The sequence below is a fragment of the Sus scrofa genome, chromosome 8 (assembly GCF_054392235.1).
Source record: "Sus scrofa isolate SSC_HxYL_T2T_F1_AM1 chromosome 8, Sscrofa_HxYL_maternal_Yorkshire_Landrace_v2.0, whole genome shotgun sequence".
Classification (NCBI taxonomy): Eukaryota; Metazoa; Chordata; class Mammalia; order Artiodactyla; family Suidae; genus Sus; species Sus scrofa.
The window spans coordinates 89,151,285-89,172,340 of NC_139390.1; the positions used below are offsets into that span (position 1 = coordinate 89,151,285).

At 43.9% G+C, this 21,056-nt stretch overlaps 1 protein-coding gene across 24 annotated transcripts in view; it reads left to right on the plus strand.

The window, feature by feature from the left end:
* The window catches only part of ZNF827 (zinc finger protein 827), a 189,123-nt gene that overhangs the window by 94,828 nt on the left and 73,239 nt on the right, over positions 1-21,056 (plus strand). For all 24 annotated transcript variants that reach the window (XR_014812854.1, XR_014812853.1, XR_014812852.1 and 21 more), the window contains 2 exons: positions 7,034-7,273; positions 11,633-11,690. Coding sequence is in view for 20 of the 24 variants with exons in the window: in XM_084972762.1 (XP_084828888.1) it covers positions 7,034-7,273; positions 11,633-11,690 (298 nt within the window). In the remaining 4 variants the exon portion in view is untranslated. The remainder of the gene's footprint in view (positions 1-7,033; positions 7,274-11,632; positions 11,691-21,056) is intronic.

The window sequence follows — 21,056 nt, forward strand, 5'->3', positions numbered from 1 at the left end:
AGTGGATTAAGGATCCAGGGTTTTCATGAGCTGTGGTGCAGGACGCAGACACAGCTCAGATCTGGCGTTTCTGTAGCTGTGGCATAGGTTGGCAGCTGTAGCTCCAATTCAACCCCTGGCCTGGGAACTTGCATATGCCATGGCTGTGCCCCCCACCAAAAAGAAAATACATTTTATGTTATGTATATTTTACCCCCCCTCCAACACACACACAAACTTTTGGACCTCTTGGCCAAACTGAGAGAGTATGAAGGTCATTCAATAAGGACCTACCATATAGGAGGAAATTATATTCAATATGTTATAAGAACATAGTGGAAAGGAATCTGAAAATGAATATATATATATGTATATGTATGTATCTATGTGTAACAGAATCACTTTGCTCTATACCTGCAACATTTGTAGGTCACCTATACTTCAATTTTTTAAAAAGTGAGAAGTTATTAAAAATTGGGGTGAGGGGATTTTGGAGAGCACTGGGCTCTCATTGCCCTACTGCAGGCTCGTGAGGACGGGAGGAAGGGTCTCAGCCTCTGACCCAAATCTAGAGAGCAGGGCTTGAGAGATGCCTCCGAGAAGTTTGTCTTGTGTCTTCCTCAGTAGGGGCCTGGTGGCCTGGTGCCGATATCAGCCTGGGGAGCTTAGGGGGTAAGAGGGGGCAAACCGCCTGGGTGTCTGGGTGGAAGAGAGAGGTTGCTGGGCCGTGTGGGGCCTGAATGTGCCCTCTCTGTCTGATCAAATAAAGAGCCAGCTGCTCCCCAGGGCCCCAGCGTGGACCAGATTCCCACAGGAGGGTCAACCAAGATGTTGTCTGAAATCTGTCCAGCAGGCCTGCTGGTGGGGCTGCTAGAGAACTGATGGTCGCCTTGCCCAGCGCGAGATGGGGGCCCTCGGGGTCCCTAGGGGCGGTGGAGGAAATAAGCGAGCCCAGGCTAGGGGGCCTGCGTTTAGCCAGGTAAAGGAAATGCATGGAGATCACGGCCAAATGAAAGGTCTCCAAAGACCCCAATTCCATGAGAGAAATGTCTGCTGGGTAAAACCATTCTAGATAGAGCAGGACAGCGAGGGAGGAAATTTCCCTCTCTTTCCCTCTCCTCCCCCCACCTCCTTCTCTAATTCTAGGGGAGGGAGCTGGCCCTACCATTTCCACAGGTGACTTGGACCCTTCCAGGGAGGACCAGGGTCACCACACAGAATAGTTGGACTCTGGGTTAACATGAGGGCGGGGGGGTTTGCACCTTCTTGATTCTGACTCAGGACTATTTTTTTGCTCTTCCAAGAGCTGTTAGGTTTTATGTTATATTATTGTAGGAAAGGGGAGGAACATTTTCCTACCAGACAGGTTTAAGGAGACAGTGGCAGATGAACATAGAGTTGCTTTTATGTTGACACCTTCTTCGTCCTGCTTAAAGGAACCAGCTCTGCCCCTCAGTGCTGGCACCGCAGCCAAACAGAGGTGATGGTCCCAGAACACCCCCAGCAGAGGTCACTTCCACCTTTGTGCTTTGAAAGTGTGTGATCTTCCTTAACGCGTCCTTGTAACTGTTTTTTTGTTGTTTTGTTTTGTTTGCTTTTTAGGGCTGCACCCATGGCTTATGGAAGTTCCCAGGTTAAGGGTCGAATTGGAGCTGCAGCTGCTGGCCTACACCACAGCCACAGCAATGCGGGACCCAAGCCGCATCTGAGACCTATACCATAGCTCCCGGCAACACTGGATCCCCGACCCACTGAGCAAGGCCAGGGATCAAACCTGCATCCTCACGGATACTCATCAGATTTGTTTCCGTTCGCCACAATGGGAACTTCCCACACTGTTTTTTAATTTTACTTCTTATATGAGAGGGCTGTTTGTACTTGACTGATCATCCATCCATTTGGGTTTGAACTGCTTGAGGGCATGGACCGTGTCTTATTTACCTCTGAATCCCACGAGTCATCTGTCATAGTTCTTAGGACCTGGGAGACGTTAAGAGAAGATTATAGAATGACCGAGTGACTGATGAATGAAATAATCCAGTTTGATGGCTCATATATATTGTGTTTATGAAGACAGAAAAGACCGTGTTATGGCATCCCCATTGCTTTATTCCCTTCTCTTGCCAAGCAGAGTTTGAAGGGCTTATCTGATGGCCAGTCAACTCCTCTGATGCTACCAGGCATGCACATTGTTCTGAACACTGCTGAGGAGGAGGTAGCATTTTTTTTTTTTTTAATGGGCATATTGTCATTGTTTTCCAAGGTTTTAAGTTTAGGTAAATGACAAAATATCCATATTTATCATAGAAAGATTACAAAACACACATTAGCATCGCAGTTACCAGTTACCTACGGCCCACCTTCCAGGCATAATGTACTGTTAACCCTCTCTCATCTTTTCCTCTGTGCCAAGTTCTTTCTGGAAATAGCAGTAGAGGTGTTCCTATTGGGGCTCAATGGTAGCAAACTCCACTAGTATGCATGAGAATGCGAGTTCAATCCCTGGCCTTGATCAGTAAGTTAAATAGCTGGCATTGCTGTGAGCTGTGGCGTAAGCTGGCAGCGTGGCTCCGATTTGACCCCTAGCCTGTGCAGCCCTAAAAAGACAAAAAAAAAAAAAAAAAAAAAAAAAGAAAAGAAAGAAAGAAAAAGAAATAGCAGTCAAGGCCCCTGGAATAAACATTAAGATGTGTCCTGTCATGTGGGAAGAGGATGCATAATGCACAAGTTGTATTGTCGCCCAAGGATCTACCATGTATGTGGGGAGCGTGGAGGGGAAGCATACAACCCTGGATGTGTAGACATGTCCCTGGGGATGGGAGTCTAAGAGTGGAATGATTAATTCACCCATTGTTCTGCTAGGATACCCCAAGCCGAAGGGAAAGAGCTGGCCTGGGGACCAGGTAGGATCTGTAGCAGAAACGTCGTTTCCAGTTAGCCTGCCTCCTGTGTCTTCGGCCAGCCAGGCTGAGATGGTGTTGAACCAACCGAGAACTTAGGAGGAGCTTCTTCTTTCTTCTTTGGTTTGGATGCTGAGTAAATGTATGTTCGGCAGGGGGAAGGGGTGAAAACAAGAGTGTGGCAAAAACTTGACAGCAGCGCGTGGTTTTCAGTTGGGGTGCTTTGGCCCTCCAGGGGACATTGGCGATGTCTGGAGCTATTTATGGTTGTCACAGCCAGGGGTCTGATGGTCCTGCTGTCTGGTGGGCAGAAACCAGGAGTATTGTTGCTAAACATCCTAGAGTGGACAGCACAGCCTCTACCACAAATGGCCATAGTTCTGAGGTTGAGAAACCCTACTTAAAAAAAAAAAAAGACAAGAAAACATTTGGCAGTGATGCTACTGCATAGTGGAGAAGGACTGTAAAAATATTTATTGAATTATGTCTCAGTTGCCCATTGACATATCAGTTTGAAAACTCTTCTCGGGGAGTCTGGAGTGTATCAGGTAGATTACAAATGCTAAAGGTCTTTTTTTTTTTTATCAGCAGTCAGTGTTTTGTGCATTTTTGAAAGGTCAAGAGTTGCCATCAGAAAGAGCAGAAAGCACTTCGTGGAAAATCATACTTGAAATTATCCCAAGTAGCTTTTAACAACTGATTTCATTAATCCACTGGTGGAAACAGCCAGGTGCTTTCTGGTCCAGGGGCAGAGCTGGGGGAAAGCGCCTTGGGGAAGATAAATCATAGAGATTCTTTCTAGCTTTGCTGAGGCTTTCTTTATGTTATTGAGATTTTTTTGGTTTGTTTTTTGTTTTTTTAACTAAATGAGTCCTTTTCTAGGATTCCTATGTGCCAGTCTTCAAGCCTTAGGATGACTTGCAAGGTTTCATTTCTAAATCCTGAGTAGTTTTGGGTGTTCCTGTCATGGTGCAGTGGTTAATGAATCCAGCTGGGAATGATGAGGTTGCGGGTTTGATCCCTGGCCTCACTCAGTGGGTTAAGGACCCGGCATTGCCGTGAGCTGTGGTGTGGGTCGCAGATGCAGCTCGGATCCCCCTTGCTGTGGCTCTGGCATAGGCTGATGGCTGCAGCTCTGGTGAGACCCCTAGCCTGGGAACCTCCGTATGCCTCGGGAGCAGCCCTAGAAAAAGGCAAAAAGACCAAAAAAAAAAAAAAAATCCTGAGTAGTTTTAGGGGACACAAAGAGGGCACCATGTGTGGCGACTGCATCTATGGGATGGCTGTCAGGTCCCCAAATCCTTAAGGGGGAGAGTGTACCGTTTGTACTCAAGAAAGGATCAGATGGACTAGAAAGAAAGGCAAAGAAGTCAGGCATGTAACTGGGAACGCTTCATATTCTTTTCCTTTTTTAAAAAATCCTGATTGAATCAATGGACCTGGTTTGTATGAGCTTCACAGACTTGCAGAGGAAAAAAGAAAAAAAAAAAAGGAGCTTGGCAGGAGTGGGGGAGTGGGGAGGGATCTAAATTAAGTAGAACAGTTGCCTGCAGTTTAGTTGCTGACAAAAAAACAAGTCGTTTTCTCCGAGAAGCATGTGTAACATGTCAGGAAGAAAAAGCACAATTAGCACACCTTCTTACCTAAGATCTTATTGATGGCACCATGTTAATTTTAATCATTTAATTAAAAATACTCCTTCGTTTTTCCTGCAAATCAATAAAGTAGGCATGGACTTGACTTTCTCCTGTCTCCTACTTAGCAAGGAAAGTCTAGTTTTCTCTGACAACCCAGCCTACGGCAATGAGGTTTCCCCTGTCATATCGCCTAACTGCCCTGGATCAGCGCCTGCTTTATATTCCTCTGTTTATCTGTCTATCTCCTGTCTTGTTTCCTGTTTCTTATTTTTCTTTCTTTCTATCTATCTGTCTATATTGTTTCTTATTCATCTATCTCTATCTATATATCTATCTAGTTTCTTATTCTTATGTCTATCCATCCATCCATCCATCATCATCACAAATTACTACAAACTTGGTAACTTAGAACCAGAGAAATATGTTCCCTTACAGCCTGAGGCCAGGAGTCTGAAATCTGAAGGTTCTAGAGGAGGATCTTTCCTCACTTCTCCAGTTGTGGTGGCTCCAGGCAGTCCTTGGCTCACAGCTGCATGACTCCAGTGTCAGTCTTAGTCTGTTCGGGCTTCTGTGACAGAACTTCAGACTGTTGCTTGTGAACAACAGCAAACGTATTTCTCACAGTTCTTTTTTTTTTTTTGTCTTTTTGCTATTTCTTGGGCCGCTCCCACGGCATATGGAGATTCCCAGGCTAGGGGTCTAATCGGAGCTGTAGCCACCGGCCTACACCAGAGCCACAGCAACGTGGGATCCGAGCCGTGTCTGCAACCTACACCACAGCTCACGGCAACGCCGGATCGTTAACCCACTGAGCAAGGGCAGGGACCAAACCCGCAACCTCATGGTTCCTAGTCGGATTCGTTAACCACTGCGCCACGACGGGAACTCCTTCTCACAGTTCTGATTGCGGAAGTCGAGGATCAGGGTGCCAGCCCTGGCAGCTGAAGCCCTCTCCCTGGTTCATCATCAGGTGTCTGCACTGTGTCCTCACGTGGAGGAAGGGGCAAGGGAGCCCCCTGGGGTCTTCTTGGTGAGGGTACTAACTCCATTCATGAGGGCCCCTCCCTCATGACCTAATCGCCCCAAAGGCCCCACCTCCAAATATCGTCACACGGATGATAAGGTTTCAACATATGAATTTTGGGAGGGGACACAGACATTCAGTCTATTGCATTGTCTCTGTTCTCACATAGCCTTTTCTACTGTATCTGTCTTGTCCTCTTCTGTCTTTTATACAGATGCCTGTCATTGGATTTAGGGCCTACCTGGATAATCCAGGATGATCTCATCTTGAGATCCTTAACTTAATCACATCTGCAAATATCTTTTTTCCAAATAAGATCACATTCACAAGTTCCTGGGGTTAGGACATAGTCATATCTTTTAGGGGCCACCATTCAACCCACGTCTCTGTCTGTCTGTCTCTGTCTGTCTGTCTGTCTGTCTGTCTATCTATCTATCTACCTACCTACCTACCTACCTACCTACCAATATTGTTTCTTATTCTTCTGTCTGTCTGTCTGTGTATCTATCTATCTATCTATCTACCTATCTACCTACCTACCTATATAGTTTCTTATTCTTCTATCTATCTATCTATCTATCTAAATATCTGTCTAGTTTTGGTTTTGGTGTTTTCTACAATGCTGAGGACACTGTAGTTACTAATAAGTGCTTACTGATTTGAAAGTGTGGTTTTACTTTAAAGCGACCCAAATTAATGTCTGAGCTGATTGTCCCACCTTGTTTCAAAGGTGTCCTCTCATTAGCTCTAAGGAACACGTGGACATAAGGACACTCCAGCCTTGCAAAGTAAATGTATGTTTCATTCCAAAGATGAAACATTCAATAGCCATAACTAGAGCCAGAGCAGTCAGTAAATGGAACTGTTATTATAACATGTAAGTCTGCTGTTTTTTTCAAAGTGTTAATCCCTGGGCTACAATTAACTTCCTAGGTGGTCTTGCGGATTACTAGCTCCCAGCAAGATGTCAGTTGAATCAACCCATTTAGCCTTTATTAAGTTAGGTGCCCTGGAAGAGAAAGAAAAAAATTGATCAGAGCTTAAAAATAAAGGGCAAAAAATCATGACTATCCTTGCTCTTATTTGATTCAGGGAAATTACAAACCAAGAACAGGTATGTGCCATGTCTTCTGTAAGTTCTGGAAGCAGCATGGCAGACAGGAAGGGGCTTGTAGGAGTGGTCGGGAGACCCTGGTCAGGAAATCTGGTTCTGGACCTGGAGACCTACTCCTGGTCCTGCTTCCATGTGTGTGACCTTGGGCAAGTCACCTGATTTCTCTGGGCTTCAGTTTCCCAGCTCTTCTGGGAACCAGCTGGGTCAGATCAGAAGTTTTTCAAACCATTGCGTCCCACACTGTGCCATGGTGCTTGCTCTCTTCTAAACTACTCCTCGATGTCAGCCTGGTTGTTCTTCTGTGATCAGAAACTTGGGTTTGGTTCAGAATTAAGAAACTCTTGGTGTCTCTGTTTCTCTTCATTTCACCTGCTTGCAGCGGAAAGCTACAAGGACACTCAGATGGTGAAGGTTAAAGAGGAACCCATGGACGTGGACGTGCAGGACTCCCCTGCCTCCGTATCACCCAGCCGGAATGTCGGCTATAGCACTTTAATCGGGCGTGAGAAAACGGAACCCTTACAGAAGCTGCCAGAAGGCAGGGTGCCCCCGGAGAGGAACCTGTTCAGTCAGGACATCTCTGTGAAGATGGCTTCCGAGCTTCTTTTTCAGCTGTCAGGTACGTTTCCTGGCGGGGGAAAATGTCAATAATTGGAGGGAAGACCTCTCTAACGAAGGAGAAAAACACCTGCGTTCTAGGATGCTTTTAGACAGAAATCCATTGTGTTACCTGAACGTGTACACCGCCACTCAAACGAACAGTGAATCAAATGTGGCCCAGTAGAACTCCTGCCGAACTTTCTTTAATAAATAGTTAACAATCATGTGACATGAGAATTGTATTCAATTCTGCGCAAAGGATCCCTGTTGCTGGGGCAAAACATTTCACCTCTAATTCGGTTCAGGTGGTTAATCTGATTAACAGCCCTTTTTTTTTCCCCCCCTAATGTGCAAAAAGATAAACTTCAGTTTACTCCAACAGTGACTGAATCACGGTAAATTTCAAATTAATGTGGTCAGAATTAATGAGATTTGACTGTCTCTTGCCCCCACCCCACCCCCGCCCCCAAAAATCAAGGAAAGGGAAAAGCAGAAGATGCCAAGGAGGAAACTGTGAGGGCTCTTTCCAGCCATAATCTAGTAGAACATTTTCCGTACACCAACTTTTTTGACTTCGAATACCTAGAATTCAAAGTGTAGGAATTAATCACCAGCTCAGCTACCTATCTTCATAGAACAGGTGAGGGTCCTAGGACCTCAGTTGCTCCCTTTGATCTCTCTTTCAAGCTGCATACTCTGTGTCGTTAGAAACTTTCTTCTTCTTTTTTTTTTAAAAGCTGAAATCTGAACCAAGTTTATTTTTTTGTTGTTATTGTTGCTATTTCTTGGGCCGCTCCCGCGGCATATGGAGGTTCCCAGGCTAGGGGTTGAATCGGAGCTGTAGCCACCAGCCTACGCCAGAGCCGCAGCAATGCGGGATCCGAGCCGCGTCTGCAACCTACACCACAGCTCACGGCAACGCCGGATCGTTAACCCACTGAGCAAGGGCAGGGACCGAACCCGCAACCTCATGGTTCCTAGTTGGATTCGTTAACCACTGTGCCACGACGGGAACTCCAGTCGTTAGAAACTTTTACTGACATCAGATAGTGTTACAATGTTCTTTTTGTGAATTGAAGTGTTGCTGATATACAGTGTTGTCATTCAAGTGTACAGCAAAATGATTCAGTTATACATACACATATGTTTGCAGATCCTTTTCTATTATAGGTTATCACGAAATAGTACTGTTCCCTGTGCTATATTGTAGGTACTTGTTGGTTATCTGTTTTCTATATAGTAATCTATATATGTTAATCCCAAACTCCAAATTTATCCCTCCCCCACCCTTTTCCTCTTTGGTAACCACAAATCTGTTCTCTATGTCCGTGGGTCCGTTTCTATTTGGTAAATAAGTTCCTTTGTATCATTTTTTAAGATTCCACATGTACAAGATATGATGTTTATCTCTGTTTGACTTACTTCACTTAGTTAGATAATCTCTAGGTCATTCATGTTGCTGCAAATGGCATTATTTCATTCTTTATTATGGCTGAATAATATGCCATTGTGTATATATATGGACCACATCTTCTAGATTTACCCATTCCTCTATTGATGGGCGTTTAGGTTGCTTTGTCCTTATCAAACTTAATATACTGTTATTGTTTGAATGTGATTGAGATGGATGAACTAGACATATATAAAATTCAGATTTATTTAAAAACACAAAATACTCTTACCTTGGTCAAGTGTTGGCCTACATATTGAAGTTTAGGCATTAGAGTTTGTCACTGGTATTTTGATAAACTCTGTTTTGTTATGGCAGACAAATTTAAAACACCCATTAATTGCCTCATTAGTTAGGTATGGACTTTCCTCCCCTAGGAAAAATACCAGAGGAGTTCCCGTCCTGGCTCAGCAGGTTAAGAACCCAGCATAGTGTCTATGAGGATGTGGGTTCAATCCTTGGCCTCATTCAGTGAGTTGAGGATCTGGCATTGCCTCAAGCTTCAGCATAGGTCACAGATGTGGTTCAGATCCCGTGTTGCTGTGGCTGTGGTATAAGTTTCAGCCACAGCTCGAATTCAAACCCTGGCCTGGGAACTTCCATATGTCACAGGTGTGACCTTAAAAATAAACCAGTAAGTAAAAAGAAAAAAGAAGAAAAATACTAGAAAAGAGGAAAGAGGCTGGAATCTCCATGCCATCATGAAAGCTCACCTTCTCGTTGGCCTCATGACACCACCCATAGCTGTGAAGCTATCAGTTGGTGCTGAAAATGGCAGCCTCCAGGTTCTCAAACAAAGGCTGTGTTTGTGCCGAGCTCAAAGAGGTGGAAGTAGTTGTCAGGAAACTGAATAGGCCTCACAGATCTTTGCAAGTCCCAAAAACCCTCCAAACATGCAAGATGCTTTTCTTTCAAAAACAAAAAAAGGATCTGCAGGTGAGGTGAGGGGCCGGGGATCATCTCTAAAGACAATATAACCTTGAACATGATTTAGCAGTTCAGATTTGTAAAAGTGAGGCCAGCACGGTTCTTTTCAGAAAGAATCTGTCTCTAACGGTACCTTATCAGTCTACTATCAGCTACAAACTTTGTGTCTGAGAGTTCTCACCCTGGTGCTGTCACTGACGCCTGCATGACCTCAGGCAAGTCATTTAGTCCCATTTCCTGTTGTCTGAAAGAACGCTGCCTGGGAATCCAAATTCACCCTCCTTGTCCCTCTTGAGTGGACAGAAAGCAATTGTCCGCATAAACGTGCACGAGCAACTTCAGACCAGTGTGAAAAGGCATGGGACGTGCCATAAATCTTTGCTTAAATTTTTCCCCAAATTTGTAAGATTAGGAGTTTTTATTTCCGTTGCCCTGCCGTCGAAATCTGAAACCCTTGTCGAGCTGGCCAGGTTTCCTCTGGAGACTTAAAAGAAGCCATTGAGAGCTGGGACAGTCAGGGCCAAATCCTCACATTTGAACTGGATAGGGAAGGCCAGGGTTCAACTTTTGTGTTCCTGAAAGCTAATTAAATAATTCCTGACAGCTGGTAGATACAGACCTCAAGACAGAGGAAGGGAGAATTTACCTCTTCTTGTCTAATGATATTTTTGGTCCCTTGTGACATTTATCAGAATAAGCACTCGATGATTGTCGTGCCCGGAGGTCTTATGGCTGTTTTTATATCCCATCTCACAAAGGAGCCTGACAATACAGAATGCTTAAAGGTTGTCATCAAAGTCAGAAGCGGAACAGTTGCAACAACTGCAGTTTTCATGCTGAATCAGAGGAAAGCAGAAATTTTCAACTGGGGAAAATAGAGTAGAAATAGCTATCTTTGTGCATGTCTGTGCGTGTGTTTGTGTACACGTGTACTTACTGAGATCTGATGAAGTCAGACAACACGCTTATACTTTGTTAGTAACTGTTTCCTTTTGAATGGTTTTTTTAAAATTTATTTTATTGAATATAGTTGATTTACAATATTGTGTTAATTTCTGCCGTATAGCACATCGGGCCTTTTCCACAATCTTTTCCATTATGGTGTATTACAGGATATTGAATATAGGTCTCTGTGCTCCACAGTAGGACTTGATTGTTTGTTCATCCTATGTAATACTTTGCATCTGCCAATCTCAAACTCCCGATCCATCCCTTCTCCACCACCTCCCCCTCTTGGCAACCACAAGTCTGTTCGCTATGTCTGTTGAGTCTGTTTCTGTTTAATAGATAAGTTCATTCATGTCATATTTTAGATTCCACATATAAGCAATAGCACATGATATTTATCTTTGACTAACTTCCCTTAGTATGAGAATCTCTAGGTCTATCCATGTTGCTGCAGTTGGCCTTATTTCATTCTTTTTGTGGCTGAGCAATACTACATTGTATGTATGTACCACATCTTTAGCCATTCATCCCCTTGATGGGTTTTTAATAAGCTGTTTTGGTGGATGCTGTCAACATGCTCTTGCTGACTATCTTCACCAATAAGACAGGAAGCGTTTGAATGTGTAAAACAGAAACCCAAAGAAAACTACAACAGAGAAAGAGAAATATGGAGGGTGTTTCTGCTTCAGGCTTAAAAATACACATTGAGGAGTTCCCGTCGTGGCGCAGTGGTTAACGAATCCGACTAGGAACCTTGAGGTTGCGGGTTCGGTCCCTGTCCTTGCTCAGTGGGTTAACGATCCGGTGTTGCCGTGAGCTGTGGTGTAGGTTGCAGACGCGGCTTGGATCCCGCGTTGCTGTGGCTCTGGCATAGGCCGGTGGCTGCAGCTCCGATTCAACCCCTAGCCTGGGAACCTCCATATGCCGCGGGAGCGGCCCAAGAAATAGCAACAACAACAACAACAACAACAACAACAACAAAGACAAAAAAAAAAAGTACGCATTGAGTAAAAACAACCTAAGAGGTGTCTGTTTCATCCTTTCTCCTTACAGAAAAGGTGAGCAAAGAGCACACTCACACGAAAGAAAACACCATCCGGACGACCACCAGGTAGGCACTTGGGTCCCCTTGAAACACCCCCTGTGGGGACCATCAGGCCTGTGTCGCATGCTGAGCAGCGGTCCGCAAACTGCTTCCTCCCCCTGGGCTCAAAAGTATCTCTTCTTTACCACCATTTTGGGTTTGAATTTTGTTAATGGAAACAATATAAGAAGCAAAGGACCCCAAGGGGAAGCCTATTCATAGTGATCAAACCTCTAACCGTGTACTTTGGTGGGGAGTTTTCCTTATACGATGTTTTCTTATTCCTTACAATGATTTTCTGAAATCAATATTATTACTCTCTTGGCAGAATTTTCCAGAGAGTTTAAGTGGGTGGTGGGTGGGGCTGTGATTGGGACTGAGTCTGTATTCCAGGAAAGCCTCACCTGGTTGGTAGACGAAGGTTCTTATTGCAGCTACATTCCTAAATTGATCTGCAGCTGTGGGTTGATAATTTGGCCCCAGGGATATTCCAGCTTTGTAACTCGCAGCATTGTCAGGAGGGCAAAAATGTAAAAAAAGCCAAAGAAAGACAATGCTTTCAGAAGTTGCAGGAAAACAGATATCAAGTCACTTAACTGACTTGTTAAGTGGCTCTCCATCTGCCAAAGGCAGTTGAGGGGAAGTTCAGCCACCGCGGGCTGCCCATCCCCAGCCTCAGGACCACCAGGATCCAAACGGTTGCAGGCAAATGCCGACAAGCACAGACCCCACCACTGCGGAAAAGGAGCTTGGGGGCGGTGGGCAGTCTCCCCTTGGAGGGCTTTAAGTCAGGGAACTTTGCTATCCTGAGAGACTTAGATTCTTCCTTATGGGACCTGTGATGGGTTTTGTGTTTTTAAGTCTTGCAACAGAAGATCAACAGTGTTTTTCTTTTGAATGCCATGTGAATGGACCTCGGAGGAGGAGCATTGCCTGGCATAGGAGCCATGCTCCTTTGAACCTTAACACGAGTTGTTTCTTCTTTTTTCATTTCTTGATTTGGAATGTGCCAGGATCAAATAGGAAACAGTAATTACAACAGAGCCCGCTTCCTTCATACAGGGTTTATATAGTGTTAGGGTCAGAACCTCCCTCTAACAGAACCTAAGCGCCCTGTAAGCCTTGGATCTGTGTCTAAGTGCACAGAAGGGAGAGGAATCTTATGGTCTGGTCTCTGCATATGTTGGGAAATGGGCCTAGGGGGTGGAGAGGCAGTTTTGTCTTTAAGTTGGATACCCGAGTAGGAGATGTGAGCCTTTCCAGATTCTAGCCTGTGTCCTCCTGGTAATCTTAAGGCTATCTGTTTAGTATCTAGGCTTGTGTCTGTGGGTCTCAACAAATGGAATTGGTGGACATCAGAAGATGACAGATGAAAAATAATGTGTCCATTTTAACTTGCTTCCATATGCTTCCTGCAGGGTCACAGCTCAGGTTCCCCAGAAGCAGAGCCCTGGCCAGAGATCCTTGTGCAGGCGTTGTATTGAGGGTGACCTACAGGGGTGCGATGGGGCGGTAGAGGGAAGAAGAGCTGGGTTTTAGCTGGATTCTAGCTCTGGTTCCATCCCACAGAGAATTCTAGAGCATGTCTTGCATCAGAGTAAATCCTGCCTTGAGGCAAAGGGGCCAGCTCTTTGTACCCCCTTATTCACATCAGCAGTGGACATGTAGCCTCTCAGGTGAGGGCAGGTCTCTCTATAGGTAGTCAACACTCCCAGCGCCTCAGGGTGAGGGCACTTGTGGAATGAAGAGGATCTGGGGGGACCCCAGCAGCATCTCTCCCATGGAGGTTTTCTGACAGCTCTTAAAAATTACATGATAATATTTATGTAACAGAGAGGTATGCTGCGTGACCACGTCATTGTATGTTTTGCAGGGAAGAGGTAAGAGGTTTGAACTGGCCCCAGGGACGTGAAATATGCTTCTTTGCCTCAGTTGCTTTGGCTGGAGCTGGAACATAATTATATGATAGAAGAGGTGGTTTTTAAAAAATTTTTTTTATTTTAGCCATTTGGCAAAAAAATGAAGCAATCCTTAAATTCTCCTGTTGCTGGGAGATTATGAGGAGAAATCTAAATCCAATCTTTTGCCCAAAGCAAAGGAAGAAGTGCTTCCTAAGACACCCTCCCGCCCCCGCCCCCATGATGTAGTGTTCAGAAATGTGTTACAGATTTCTTGATTTATTGTTCTTCTACACAGTCCTTGGTGTGTTTTTATTTTTCCTTTGAGTAGGCAACTTGCCCAATTAGCCTCTATTCAAATAGATCTTTTCTTTACCTTCTCACCTCATTACTTCAGGTGGAATAGAAGCAAGCTGCTTTGTGCCAAGAAATCCTCTTTAATGAGTTAACTGATAGTAGAAATAAGGAAAAGATGCCAAACCCTCTCTCTTCTCTTTTGATTCCTATTGTAGAAGGAACTCTTGTTTTGTATGGACAAGATCAGCTAATGGAGGTCGGGTTTTACGGTGTGAGTTTTGTGATACCTACCAAAGAGATTTATATCAAGCCTCTAAATTTCTGTATCTCCAGATTTTTAAAGTACTTAGTGGGATAAGGAATGAGTGTAGCTACCCAGGGTGAAACATGCTGTAGCTTGGCATTCTGGTATGAGCTTACCAATGTGCCACAGGGATGCTGGTTTCCATGTCTGCAGCCAAGGCAACAGGAAGCTCGTGGATCCCTTGAGAGCTGACCACTGTACCTCCCTCCTCATGCAGCCCCCCCCCCCCCCATTTCGGCTGTCCCTTGGCATCCTGCTATTTGTTAAAAACCTCGATTATAAGATGGGGAGATAAGGGAAAGAGAAAATGATGTTGGACAGCATTCCTTGTTAGCCATTTTTAAAAAGAGGTTTTAGGTAAAGCTCAGGGTTGAAACCAATAACCAGCAAGTTTCTGTGTCATTGGCTTTTGACCTCATTTTTTTAAAAACTCTTCCAATGGAAAATTTCAAACATAGACAAAAGTAGACCACGTGCCCATGACCGTGTTTAAACAATTTAAGTTCATGACCTATGTTTTTCATCTCTCCTTTGCTTCCGTACCTCCTCCCTTTAGATTATTTTGAAGCAAATCCCAGACATCGTTTAAGGAACAAGTTTGAAAATGGCTTTTTAAAAAAATCATTCTAATACTCTAGGCTCAGTTACTTAAATTAGGATCATCTTCCCCAAAGTGAAGGAGAAAACAATCCACCAGGGCATGCCATGGCAGAGAAATCAATCTACTTAGCAGCTGGAATGATGGGACCATGTGGTCCTGCTCACCAAGGCCTTGACCTTGCCCTTCCTTCCACTGTTGTTTGTACCCTCCTAGGGGCCCCTCCACTGAATCAGACTTTCGGTCGGAATTTCACTGCAAATCCTAAAACAGCGGTTCTTTTGCCTGTTTAACCTTAGAGTCCAGAAAATTCAATCTAAGTGTAAAGAAGTCTGGGCGTCCCCCTTGAGATAGCGCGTGGCATTCTTAATGCCATTCTACCTGACAAATGAGATGGGGAGACAGTCCGCCCAGACCCATGACAACAGGACTGAACGCTGCTGAGGACTAATACATTCTTGATTTTTCTCTTTCCTTTCCCAGCACAACCCTAGGTTCTGCAGGGGGTAGATAACCTATGATCCTTTGTAGATGAAAATGTATGAGGCATGGCATCATAACCAGATCCCAAAGTTTAATGGAATAAAAAAGAAGATCTCCGTCTTCTGACATGGACCATCACCCAGCCAGATGCTGGATAAGATCGAAATAGGAAAATGGAGCCCCAGAGTAAGAATCAGATAGCTCCTGGCAGGTGAATTGGACATGCTCAATGTTGTGTAACACCACGAACTTCCAACAATGGCTGCCAAGAACGCTCTCTTGGTTATTTGTTCTCGCTCTCCCCCATTAATAATTCAGTGTCCATGGGGATATAAGATTGCAGGCCTATAAAGAAAAACTTCCCACACCTGGCTTGCTTTACTCCAAAAGCAAGGAAGTATTTACCTGAATTGGTCTTCTCTCCCTTACTAGACAAAAAGCCAAAGTGGGAAAATCAGAAAGATAGACTCACACTGTGCTGTGCCGACCAACATTTAATTTGCCCAATTTTCAGAATTGGAAATGTGGGCTATTTTTCTGTGATTTAGATAATGGCACTTACAGTGTTTACTAAAAGACATATGCTCTTGGAAGTGTCCAATATAGTTTTCCCGAGTGATGATTTGGATGCATGTCCTTAAATATTGATGATTCAGTAATAGAAATTGTACAAATTTGGAAGAGTGTGATGTGCTGCTTCAATTTGTGCAATTTCCCCTTTTCACTTTCTAGACAATATGAGAGAACGGTGCTCCATTACCAAGAACTCTGGATTAGATGGAAACAATTAAGAAAATAAGCAGGAAACAGAACAAATGAAATTGGTGATTTTTGAGTACTTTTCCCTATACTCTTTGCCCTTTGTATTTTATAGCTTTAAATTAAATGCACAGACTTTTGTTTCTGAAAAATGGAAAATTCTACTCATCTCATGGAGTCTGTCTGGCAAGGACAGTCAGTGTCTTTTTGAAGTCAAGGCTGTTGGTGAGTCCTTACACATTTTTCAAAGCACCCCTCCTCAAGACACTGCCATCTACTGGATACTGTCCTAATAAATATACATTTTTTGATGTCCATGATGTTAAGTAGGCCCTGCCTAGATGGGGGTGCCTTTGTGCAGTGCACAGCCTGCGCCACTTTCCGAAGCTGTCCTGACACAAATGTTGACTGGAGAGTCTTTTCATTGGCTGTCCATCCTTTTCAACTTCTCTTTGAGTTTTCCTTTTTCAAAGAAATTAAAACTCATCCTTAAACAATGGATCATTTTAAAAAATATATATAGCCTTAAACTACTTTGTGCATTGCTGCCATTTGAGGTTTCTTTTCCCCTTCTTATTTCACCAAACCTTCTTCAGACTTTTCTCTATTCCTACACTCCATTGTCCTGTGGATCACGCTCTGCCATTTTCCTCCCATCTGAACCGTTATAGTTGAAACACTGTGCTACAAAACTGTTTAATATTATGCCACTGTGAAGAGGCAAGTTTAAATCTCCTTTCCAAGGATCTGAAGAGGGCTGTGCCTTTCGCTCCTTCGTTTCCATTTCTGCTGGCTGACGCCTATGTTCTGTTTGTGGAACTCAGAACAGTCAGGAACCAGGTGTAAGTTTGTAAGTTTCTGTAAGTAGACATCCTCCTTTGACAGGTCACACAGAGGTGACATGTGACATATGGCTTGGTCCCAGCTTCAGTCCTGTCCCTTTAATCTGGGATTTTCTCTCGAGGTGTCTCCACGGTTGTTGCTGGAAATACCTCCAGCATTCGAGGGTTGACCTCTGTTTAGGGGGAGGAACCCTGGTGGATGATGCAGCAGGCCAGGGCCCATCCACATGTCGCTGGCCTTCCCTACAACTTCCACAGGGCAATGAGTCTGGCATCACTGGAGAGAATACAGAGCTCATCTGTGCTCTGCTCACCTTGGCAGAAGGCCCTTGTCCTTGATTATGGAGACAGTCAGGTCCCTCCACGAGCTGACGTTTCACGGATCCGGACGGGCAGGTTCACTCCCGCAGCTGCGCCCGGCTCCAGCTCCCTGGGTCTGGCCTCCCTGCCACAGTGGCCCTCGACAAGGCCTGGCATTGTGCTCCTTGTCCTGAGAAGTTTCCTGGCTCCATGGAGGATGAATGCTCAAGCTGTAGCTGTGAGAATTGTTCCTTGAAAACTTGGTGTTAGGTTGAATGGATGGGCCCGCCTCTAGGATTGCTCTAAATAGAAGGCATTGGTGCTTTTCAGAGAAGAAAAGTTAAAAAAAAAAAAAATTGTCAAAACGTATTCTTCCTAAAATGCTCCGCCTTTCTTCTACAGTATTTTAACTGACCTTTTTCTTCAATGGCTTTCAACCTTCTGCAAGTGGACTGATACTAAGGGGATCATAATTTAGATGGTTGCCCCCACCTGTGTCTTTTACAACTGTCTTCAATCCTGTCATCCCTCCCGTTTATTCTTTAAAAGACTAAGAAAAGTCTCTTTAAAAATAAAGGATTCAAACTATAAAACTTAATCTTATTTTTTGGAGTTCCCAGGCCAGGGATCAGATCCCAGCCGCCGCAGTGGCGACCCGTACCACAGGCCAGATCCTTAACTGTGCCGGGCAGCTGTCAAACCTGCAACCCTGCGCTCCAGAGACAATGCAGATCCCATTGTGCCACAGTGGGAACACCTCATTTTTTTTAAGTTTTAAAAAATAACTTTTGGAGTTCCCTTCATGGCTCATGACGGGATTATGAATCTGACTAGGAACCATGAGGTTGCGGGTTCGATCCCTGGCCTTGCTCAGTGGGTTAAGGATCCGGTGTTGCTGTGAGCTGTGGTGTAGGTCGCAGACGTGACTCGGATCCCGCATTGCTGTGACTCTGGCGTAGGTTGGCGGCCACAGCTCCGATTGGACCCCTAGCCTGGGAACCTACATATGCCTCAGGTGTGGCCCAAGAAATGGCAAAAAAGACAAAAACAAAAACAAAAACTTATCTTCAGAGAATACAGGAGAACATAAAGAAGAAAAAAAATAACCACTTATAATCAATCCTGCTTCCTAGAGGCAGCCACTGCTAAGTTGGTGGTATGTATCCTGGCTGAATTTTTATCTATTTATAGATATACTTTCCTATGAAAGTTGGATCCTACTATATACACAGTTTTATAATTTTCTCTTTTACTTCAAAATTAAGACATGTTTCTGTGTTGGTAAACATAACCCAGTATTATTCTTTTAATGTTTGAATGTGTCACAATTTATTTAATCAGTCTCCTGTTATGGGATATCAAGGGTTTGGTTTTGTTTTGTTTTCCCAAGTTGCTGCTAATATAAACAATGCCAGGATAAACAGATTCAAAAAAAGCATTCAGTTTTCAGGCTTTTGCTATGAATTAGCTAATTGACTTTTAAAAAGATCGACTCTACAATTTTACCATAAGCTTATGAGAGAGAGAATATTTTAAAAGTCTCTTTCTCTTTTCCTTTCCTTTTCTTTTTTCTTTTCTTTTCTTTATTTATTTTTTTGTCTTTTTTGCCTTTTCTAGGGCCGCTCCGCAGCATATGGAGATTCCCAGGCTAGTGGTCTAATTGGAGCCGTAGCCACCTGCTTACGCCAGAGCCACAGCAACTCGGGATCCGAGCCGTGTCTGCAGCCTACACCACAGCTCACAGCAACGCCAGATCCTTAACCCATGGAGCAAGGCCAGGGATCGAACCTGCAACCTCATGGTTCCTAGTCAGATTCGTTAACCACTGCGCCACGATGGGAACTCCTCATTTATTTTATTTTATTTTATTTTTTTACCAATTGGGAGGTTAAAAATTCTATCTTAAAACCTTTTCACTTATTGATTCCTAGTAATATAAAACATTTTGTTCATGAGGAAGCATTTTTTTATTTGTTCTTTTGTAGTTTTTAAATTGTCATTTATTATTCTGTCTGGTGGTTTGCTGGGTTGGACTTTTTGTTTGATCATTGATATAGATTTTTTTTATTATGCAAAATTGCAAAATGAACTGAAAGGAATAATGCAATAAACCATCGTATCCCCATCATCCAGATTGAGCAAACATTTGCCACACTTACAAATTTTTTTTTTTCGTTATATTTTAAATCACATCACAGACTTGACAGTCACTGTCACATTCTTTGTTATATGTATCTCCAAAAACAAGGACATTTTCTGCAATACCATGGCACCCCTTACAAATTAACAACATGTTCGATTGGTTTTTATTTGCTAAGAAGGTTCTAGTTGGTTGGCACTAGCCAAGTGTACCACCATATCAATGAGGAGGAGAAAGAAGCACACCTTGGCTTTCTTGTCGCCTCCGAAAATGAAAGAAAATCGGGTGCCTGAATGGGTAGCCAAATGATGGCGTGGCCTTGGTTCTTCATCTGCCCACAAGGCCCATTTAGAAACCCACTGAAGCTGCCATGCCAGTCTCAATCCATATATGAATGCCCTGGGGGACGCTTGCCAGTGTATATAGCGACTCATCCAAGTTTTACTCACTATGGTCCTTCTTTTTTTGAAACTGTATGTGCCTGACATGATGGGTGACCCGGGTTCCAGGCTGAGCCCAGTGGGTCATCAGAGGGCTTCTCTGTTGTGTCCCTTTTAAGCTTGACTGGGGAGCTTGCTGTTTCAGATGGTCGGGGCTGTCCTCAGGTCAGAGACTGGGGCTCATTTCTAATCTCAAGCACTCAGCTCCACCCCCACGCGCCCTGTCCCACCACCCAGGGTTCTTTGATTAAAACAAGTAAATAAATAAAATCATTCAAGAGTAGGGGTCCTCGGAAGGGATGGGCCACATGAGCATCATCAAAGTCGTTTGGATTATAGGTTACCTTTTCAACTGATTACAAGAAAGTTCACTGGCACCGGCCTTCATACCTAAAATGTTGATATCTGGGCCCATTTCAGAAGAGGCAGCTGCACAGTCTCATCCAAAAGGAAACTGAGGGCCCACGGGGGAGTTACAGGACTGCATACCCTCTGAAGTGACACATAGAGATGGCCGCATTGGAGCAGAGGGACATTTCCAGGGTTGTAGAGAGTGCTCAAAATCCTTTTACAAAAATCTTTAGAATGAAGCATTTGACATATTTCAAATACACTCTTTTATAAATATGTTTCAAAACATAGATATGTAAACATGTGCAGAAGAAATTTTTTTTTTTTTTTTTTTTTTTTTTTTGTCTTTTTGCTATTTCTTGGGCCGCTCCCTCGGCATATGGAGATTCCCAGGCTAGGGGTCCAATCAGAGCTGTAGCCACCAGCCTACGCCAGAGCCACAGCAACGTGGGATCCGAGCCGCATCTGCAACCTACACCACAGCTCACGGCAATGCCAGATCGTTAACCCACTGAGCAAGGCCAGGGACCGAACCCGCAACCTCATGGTTCCTAGTCGGATTTGTTAACCACTGCGCCACGACGGGAACTCCATGTGCAGAAGAAATATTAAGCCTCCGTTATTTGATTATAAATTATTGGCAAATAAATTAACCAAGGACAGTAGTATTTGAGGAAAAATAAGCACTACCTAAAGAAAATTGCAATAATCCTGAAAATTAAGTTGAAAGTGAAATAACATTATTTGATCTTTTCGAAAAATGCGTTATGTAAAAATAAAGGGTGGCGATTTTTTTGGTTGTTGAGTTGTGAGCATATTTTCATGCAAGCTTGTCCAGCTTCTCAGAAAGTTTCTTCTGTACATAAGTACTTGAAGAAATGTTGAGAAGATAATTATAACTAATCCAGATCTTTCCCCTGTTCCTTATCTTGCAATATTCCTATCTTTCTTATTTAATATGCTTGAAAAGCTTTAAACAAA